This window comes from Macaca mulatta, chromosome 9, assembly GCF_049350105.2.
Source record: "Macaca mulatta isolate MMU2019108-1 chromosome 9, T2T-MMU8v2.0, whole genome shotgun sequence".
Taxonomy (NCBI): domain Eukaryota; kingdom Metazoa; phylum Chordata; class Mammalia; order Primates; family Cercopithecidae; genus Macaca; species Macaca mulatta.
In genome coordinates this window covers 86,159,071-86,167,394 of record NC_133414.1, presented here as the reverse complement: position 1 = coordinate 86,167,394, position 8,324 = coordinate 86,159,071, and the positions used below count along the sequence as shown (strand labels likewise).

General features: G+C 45.1%; 1 protein-coding gene and 1 pseudogene across 1 annotated transcript; both read right to left on the bottom strand.

Moving 5' to 3' along the window:
* Positions 1–452: 452 nt before the first annotated feature.
* On the bottom strand, positions 453–3,471 carry LOC144331400 (uncharacterized). The gene is made up of 2 exons (XM_077947934.1): positions 1,749–3,471; positions 453–1,322 (listed from the first exon to the last, which is right to left on the bottom strand). The coding sequence occupies exon 1, from the start codon at positions 2,834–2,836 to the stop codon at positions 2,024–2,026; it is 813 nt and encodes a 270-aa protein (XP_077804060.1). The 5' UTR covers positions 2,837–3,471; the 3' UTR covers positions 453–1,322; positions 1,749–2,023.
* Positions 3,472–6,467: 2,996 nt separating this feature from the next.
* Positions 6,468–7,025, bottom strand: LOC697380 (large ribosomal subunit protein bL35m pseudogene; annotated as a pseudogene).
* Between the last annotated feature and the right edge of the window lie 1,299 nt (positions 7,026–8,324).

Below are 8,324 nucleotides of genomic sequence, written 5' to 3'. Positions count from 1 at the left end.
TGGTTATCTTAGAGATCAAAGAATACTTGGAAAGTTAACATGGAAATGATTCCTTCCATATATGTATTATATAATTTTAAAAGTTTCAGATTATGAGAACGTTAAATGAAGTAAAGTTGTTAAGTCATTGGAAGTTGATTTGGTTTAGCACAGAGAGAAAGGATGCTTTTAAAGTGAATAGAAAAAATAAAGACAAATAATTTACAATCAGTTAAGGACTAAAACAGGAAGAGTCTGAAAAGTGGATGCTGAAACAGGAGGAGTATCCTCTCAGGAAGTACTTTCCTTCCTTCCTCTCCTTTCCACCAACATTTGTTCCATGGCTTCCTCTCTTCAAACCACACCTTGTAAACCCTTTTATGTGCTCTGTTCACAACAAGAAGAATTTCTTGTGCTGTTCCATACTGGGTTTTAACTGATAAAATGCACACACACACAAAAAGCCAAATGCCTTTTTACACAGGAGATTAACTTTATTCAGTCTTTAAGCTGAAAGCAAGTACAATTAGGATATATAGCAGGCGACAGTTTCCATATGTTCTAGGAAAGTGGAGCTGTATTATTTATAGTTTACAACATGTTGTATAAAATTAAAGCTAGCAAGGGGGCTCCTAGGGAGGTAAATTAAACAAAGAAGGGAAGACTTAGAGAACTCTATTTTGCTATCATCAGAGAACATGCCTATAAGATAGCACTAAAAAAAATTTAACATTAAGCAACATGCAAAAGTAGTTGGGGTGTTTACAATAGCTTAAATTCTAAAATTAAAAAGGACATTGAAGACTGAGAAGGGGAAAAACACCTTAATTTTGTAATCTTAATAGACAAATGTTTCATAAAAGCAGGAGTAAATAAATGTAATTAAAAAGGTGTATCTTCCAAAGTGCAAAGACACGTTACAAGAAATCAGGTTGCTCTTTGACCCACCAGTCTCAAAACACATTAGACTGCAGCAAGTAATAATTGCTTCCTCATTTAGATTAGACAATGAGTGCTCTCTGCAAGCTTCTCTCCTCTAAATAGATTGTAAAGAGTAATTGAAACAAGTTATACGGGGAAGTGGAGTGACCGATTCCTCAAAGTGTGGGAGCAGAGCTATGGTAACCTCTTGAGCCTGGCCTTCATCCTGTTCCTATTTAGGGAATCCGCGGGGCAGCCAGTGTTGAGTGCAGTCTGCAGTTCGCCAGCTTTATTGTTCAGACTTGAAGGGAAGGTCACATGCCCTCTTTGACAGAGAGGTTTATGGGTTCTCTCTAATTAGCAGCACCCTCCACCAGACAGACTGTTGGCCACTTTCCAAGAACGGGGCTTGGTAGCGGCCACTGATGAAGGAGAAAACAAGGTTATTTACCCTGCGACTGTAATTCTTGGCACAAGTTCTCCCTTTACACTCAGACACGTTTTTCTTTTGTTCCAACTTGCCTTTGGAATTCTGATTAGGGCGTTAAGGGAGGGTAATGCAGCTATATATTTAGTGGTGTAAGCAACCCATATGTTGGCCTCAGATACTTTTTACTATTCTAAGATCTCATACCAAAAGAGAGAAAGAAAAAGGAAAACGAAAAGGGCAGCGTAGTCGAGCGTTGCTTGCAAATGTAACTGCTTAAGCACATGCCCACACACAACCCCAGAAAAGGAAGTTTAATTTGCAACATCTATAAAATAACGACAGTTGTATGGTAGGACACAGAAATCCCAGCGGTAAAGTGTGATTGGGCTCAGCTATTATAGGAGTGTTAAAAGAGTACCGGGAATATATTTGGCTTGTCCTGTTCTGTCGGTTCTGCAGGCCGGTGGATTAAGCTGATAGAAATGCTTTTTGGTTGATTTAAACCAGATGCTCCGACTATTTTTGTCCCGTTTGCAGGCGCAGAAGCTCTGCATAAGGCAATACTGCCCCCCTCGGCCGTCCGCCAACTGCAAGGCGTAGGAGCCTGGTCTCCACTAGCCACCTCGGCCATAAAACCCTTTCAAGTCCCTATTATTATTCCAGGCACATTCCAAGGGGATTGAGTCACAGAGTTCACTTGGCTTTTCTCGTGCCCTGAACTGCCTGTACCAGGTGGAATACGACTCTCAACTTCAAATATGGAATCCAAAAGCGGTCAAAGAGCGCTTTAGAGCAAGCCCCAGATGCGAACTCTACCGCCACTTCTCCCCCTCCCCCACCTGGGGTTTGCTGGCTACGCAGCTGTAGTCCCACGCCAGCACTAAGGTCCGCTGGTCGACATATGAGGGTTTTCTTTGGGGCATCCTGTAGAACTGCCCTATTTTCTCTACCACTTTGAGAAGCCCCAAGGGCTGCTCGGCGGCGAGGCACAGACTGGGCTGGAAACTTTTCCTTTGGGCAGTGAGTCCCGGAGAGCCAGGAGGCCCAGGCTCCCCCCCGGGAGCCTAGGGGGCTTGAGGTTCTGCTGGCTTTTAAGTCAGCTAGGAGGGAAAACTCCCAGCCCCTCCCACGCGTCCGCCCAGACTCGCCGGCCGCCTGCCCCGGGCAGGGAACGCGCACATCTGGCGGCCCAGGAGCCACATCTGATGCACGTAACCCTCGGCACCCAGATGTCCCAGAGGCCGGGAGAATCAAAGAACGCCAAGGGCGGGGCGGCCGCGGCGCGGCTCCTCCCTCGGACAGCGGGAGTCCAGATGCGGGGGGGCGCTCTCCAGGGCCGAGCTGGGAGGTTGTGGTGCAGGGCGGGTGGGTGCAGTGAGGCAGGAGCCGCGCTGGGGGGCTGGGCTGACGGGAGGGAACCTGGAGCCTCGCCGGGGAGAGGAAGGCGGCGGTTGGGTGCTGGAGGGCGCTGGTGCCGTGCCAGTGGGCGGTGGCGGCTTGCGCCATCCCCCCAACCGCCGTCACCGTGCCCGCCCCACTGCGTGGGATTTTATAACCTAGGTCCCCGGGAGGTGGTGGTGGAGGGAGGGGCGGCGGGGATGTTTCCGGGGCGGGGGAGGGGCGCACTGCTCCAGGTCTGGAACGAGGGCAGGGCTCCCCTCTGCTTCTCGCCTCTGTTCCTGCGCTGAGACGCAGGCGTTTCCTGGCGCGGAGCGACTCGCCCCCCAGCTCCCCTGCATAGTCCTGGGAGTCGGGATGCGGGTCAGCCCAGATGACCCGACTCGGAGATCCTCGATCCCCTACCCAAGTCTTTAACCGGAGAGGGAGGAGCTACCAATGTCCTCCAGACGTTCTCCAAAGCCCGAGCTGCCTGGAGAAGCCTGCGCAGGGCGGGGGCGCCCCTCAGACGTTTGTTTGCACGTAGGGGTTTTGACGTTTCGCTAAGCAACAGCGTTTGCCAGGGAATCAGGGCTGTTTCGAAGAGCTTGCGTTTATTGGATGCTCCCATCTTGAACAAATCGTTTCCATTCGATTTGTTTAACCAAGGCGAGGGCGGACTGTGTTCTTACTTAAAAGTTGTCCTTCATCCAAGCTGTCCTCAGATTTTCATTTAAGGGTGTCATAACACCCCAGGTCGTTGCGCAAATGTTTTGTGACAATTTAGAAAACCAGAGGGGGGAAAATATCCTTAGAGAAAAAAATCATAACCAACAAGAAAATTATGTTAAATGATGTTGGTCCTTTTTCATTGGATGGTCCCAGTTGACGCATACTCTCTTCCAAACCCAGTGACTATTCAGAGTCTTCAATTTATGGCAAATCTCCCGTTGGGGGCGAAGTGCATGAATGGGTCCCACCTTATTCACCAGCTGAAACTGTGAACAAGCCTTGGGGTTTCCTCTCCCAAAGACTGCCAGGCTTCACTGAGAATCAAAAGAAAATAGGGTATTAAATGCCTGCGGTTAGTTTTCAAATATGAACTCTTCCATTGCCTACTTCTGTGACTCGTGGCAAATTACTCAATCTCTTATGCCCCTGGTGCTGCTTAGAGACAGGGTCTCACTGTGTTGCCCAGGCTAAAGTACAATGGCACGATCCTAGCTCGTTGCAGTCTCAAACTCCTGGGCTCAGACTATCCTCTGGCCTCAGCCTTCCAACGAGCTAGGGTTACAGTCGCATGCCACCACACCTGGTTAATTTTTTATTTTTGTTTTTTAGAGATAGGGAGTCTCACTGTGTTGCCCAGGCTCGCCTGAAACTCCTAGCCTCAAGCATTCCTCCCAGCTCAGCCTCCCAAAGTGTTGGGATTACAGGCGTGAGCCACCATGCCTGGCAAGCTTCATTATTTCTAAAATGTAACTGTACATTTTAGAGTAGCATAGGGGTGGTGTAAGGGTTAAGGATTAATGATAGTACAAATCAAGTGCTTAACACAAAGTTTGATGCATAGGAAGGACATAATTGTCATTATCAATGTGAGTAGACTGTTTACCACCAAAATGAAAGGTGTGGGCAATGGTAACTAGGTAGCCTCCAGAGATCCTTTTTTAAAAGGAGTATGAGTTTTAATACACTGGTTGAATGAATAAAACCCACAACACTCTAGGCACATCTCCAGTCCTTCCCCTGGCAGAGTTTTCAGTCTAACTAGAGGAAATTGGATGAAATGATAGTGATGCACACATAGTCTTTCATCATACTGTGAAAGCCTTTTAAAACATGGATTTGACTTCTGGGTTTCCCATTATAACCTCTTCCCAAAGAAGATGATTCGTTCTTTCAGAATATTTCACTAGGGTGATGATAAGGTATTACAGATGTATGCTGAAAACATCTCTTTTTCTGCAGAGCCCCTTCTTCCTTTGGAATTTTAGAAGAATCTGATCAAGGCAACCTCTGTATTAAGTGAAAATTTGGGAACTCAAAAATATATTAGATGCACAGAAAGTGCAATTCTGAAAAGGTCAGGGCTATTGTGTATAGAGGGGAGCTGCTGAAACTATAGGAGTCTTTTAAATTTTTCAGGCTCAGCTTCCTTTGCTTTAAAGTTAAAGAAGGGTTGGACTGGTTCTTCCTTCCTACACTCAAACTCTTTGGTTTCAAAGGTAGCTGTGTCCAAGGGGTATTTTCTGTGTATTCCAGAGCCCTGACCAGGAAGGGAAGGACTTTGAGAGGCTTTGGGCTTGACAAAATATCATGGCCAAGTGTGGTGGCTCACACCTGAAATCCCAGACTTTGGGAGACTGACACAAGAGGATCGTTTGAGCCCAGGAGTTTGAGATTAGTGGGCAACATAGTGAGACCCTGTCTCTTAACCAAAAAAAAGAAAGAGAAAAAAAAAATCGTGGAGTGATGAGAGAAGCTAAGGAACTCAGACCAGTACTGAATTATAACCAGGTGTATGTACTAACGTATTTCTTTTTGTTTGTTTGTTTTTGTTTTGAGACAGAGTCACGCCCTGTCACCAGACTGGAGTGCAGTGGCACAATCTCGGCTCACTGCAACCTCCGCCTCCGGGGTTCAAGCGATTCTCCTGCCTTGGCCTCCTGAGTAGCTGGGGCTACAGGTGCATGCCACCATGCCAGCTAGATTTTTTAAAATTTATTTTTAGTAGAGATAGGGTTTCACCATGTTGGCCAGGATGGTTTCGATCTCTTGACCTCGTGATCCACCCACCTCAGTCTCGCAAAGTGCTGGGATTACAGGCATGAGCCACCGCGCTGGCCGTATTTCTTTCTTCAGTTTTTTTCTCTTTTTTTTTTTTGAGATGAAGTCTCACTCTGTCGCGATTCTCCTGCCTCAGCCTCCCAAGTGGCTGGGACTGCAGGCGCATGCCACCACGCCAGGCTAAATTTTGTATTTTTAGTAGAGATGAGATTTCACCATGTTGGCCAGGCTTGTCTGGAACTCCTGACCTTGTGATCTGCTTGCTCAGCTTCCTAAAGTGCTGGGATGACAGGCATGAGCCACAGTGCCCGGCCAACGTATTTCTATATATATAGTGGATATATTAATATATACGTTATATATTTTTTAAAAATAAGAGGTACATATGTATTTATTTCTAGCATATCTATAGTAGAGATTCTGTATACACACAGATCACCCGGTAAGTTTTCCTAATACCTTACCTACAAAAAAGGTAGAATTTTCTTCTTCTGTCTATGATCGTGGCCTGAAGGATGACTTTTCAGCAGCAGAAGGGACTGGAATGGAAGGTGTCCATGATTTTGGCTGGAAGAGAGAAGTGTGCCCTCTTGTGGGTCGCCTGTCACGTTCTCAGAAAGTTCCTCAAGATACAACTGTGGCCTTTGTGGTCAGGGCTCTAGTCCCATTTTACCTTCAGATGTCTCCGCAATTTTTTTCTCATCATCTTCCCTGAAAAATATTTCCCAAATAATAACACAGCTCCCTCAGCTCCCTAAATTATCTCTCTCACACTCCACATCCAGTGGATCAGCCCCTCCTCTCAGGTCTAATTTTTTTTTTAAACTTTTATAAGTTTAATGTTGTCACTGTATGTTTACATATTCATTGGTACAATTTACATCAAGTTTTATACTTATCCTTTTTTGCAAATATATCATGTACACAAAGATACATATTCAATAACTGAGAAACAAGTGAAACTTCTGATCTATACTTTCCGGTTTGTTCAATCCTGTTACTTCTGATAAGGATCATCAACATACCAGTTTCGCCTCTCTCAGAGGATGTCGCCATTGGAGTTTACTCTGGGTTTTATTGCAGAATACAAATTCCCTCAATCGCTTTTTTCCTGCAGGTGCCTTTTTCCATAATTTTTTTCTTATAACCAGACTTTCTCCTCACCCAAAGGCCACAATGAAGTCGAAGAAACCTGTAGATGACAGCTTTCACAGTCTTTCTCTTGCCTTTTCGTGTATTGAAGTATGTTAGAGATCTGACTGGCAGCTTCAGGACACTTGGAAGCAAGGGGGCCACTCTATTAAGGATCACTGAAGTATGCCCACATGTCAGGTATCTCTCAGATGTGATAAGTCGGAGTGGAGGAAACAACTGGTGTCTGAATATGACTAAAACGTCCTGTGGACAATGCAGAAATAAGAGAGGCATTCTTGACACAGTTTCGGTAGGCTGAAGATGCCAAAACATTCAAAGGCCGTTGGATTCCTAAAGCTGCCCTCACCGCACCAGCAAAGGCAGAGGCAGCCATCCCTCTCAGCTCTAATTTATGGATATGGATGTATCCCAAACCCCATCCCTTCTTACTACCTCCTGCACTAGCAACTAGTCCAAACCACCATCATTTCTTGGCCAACCTGCTACAATCACCTCCTAATTATTTTCCCTGCTTCCACTCCTTCACCATATATTTCATTCTCCACACAGCAGCCAAAGTGGTTTTTTAAAAAAATACAAATGAAACGTGCTCACTCTCCTATTCAAAATCCTTTAGTAGTTTCTTTTCACACTTGGATAAAATCCACACTCCCTCACCACAGCCTATATGACTGGACTCTTGCCTAATCTTCTCACCTCATCCTCTATCACTTTCTTCCCTGTTCACTCATCTCCGGGAACTGGCCTTGTCACTGTTCCTCAGAAATATGAAGCGAGCTACTACTTTAGGGTCTTGCATTTGCTGTTTCCTCTGTTTTCAACCCCCAGACCATCACATGGCTTTCTCTCTTACCTCACTCAGGTCTCTGCTCAAATGTTGCCTCAGAGAGGACTTCCCTCATCACCACACCTAAAATAAATGAAGCACCATAGCCATAACCATTCCCTAACCAATTGCCCTACTTTATTCACTTTCACATCTCTTATCAAATATCCTGTTTACCTGTTTACTTGATGATTGTTTGCTTTACCTCTAGAATGCACGTTCTATGAGTGTAGGGTCTTGGTCAATCTTGTTCAACAAGGAACCTCCAGTCCAAAACTGTGCCTGTCATGGAAAAGGCAGCCAGTAAATATGCAAATCAAACTACGGTCACTCAGTGACAGAGAGAGAAAAAGAATGAGAACAATTTAAATAGTATGAGGAAGTGTGTGTATTTTTGCTCAGTAAGTGTATGCACTAGAACAGGTATGAGATGGGAGATGTGAATCTACTTTCTCTCTTAGTTCACCTATGCTATTCACAGTATGATCAGTGTGCCATGCTGGGTGTTTAAAGATGCTGATAGTTTGAACAGCATGGTCCTTACATGCAGAGAAGTTCCATAATGAGTTTGAATCCTGGATTCACCACGTTAGTGTGTGACCTTGGGGAAGTTATTTACCCTTTCAATGCCTCAGTTTCTTCATCCGTGAAATGGGGCCAATAATAGTACAACCTCTGTAGGATTGTTATAAGGATTAAATTAATAATATAAACTTCTTAGAACAGTGCCTGGAGCATAATAAGCGGTGTCTGAGTATTTTTAAAGCAAACCTATTTGGCTGTACTTGGTTCTCCCCTTTCTTGGGGACTTAATAACTTGAGTACTTGTAAGATACTACTCTGCCC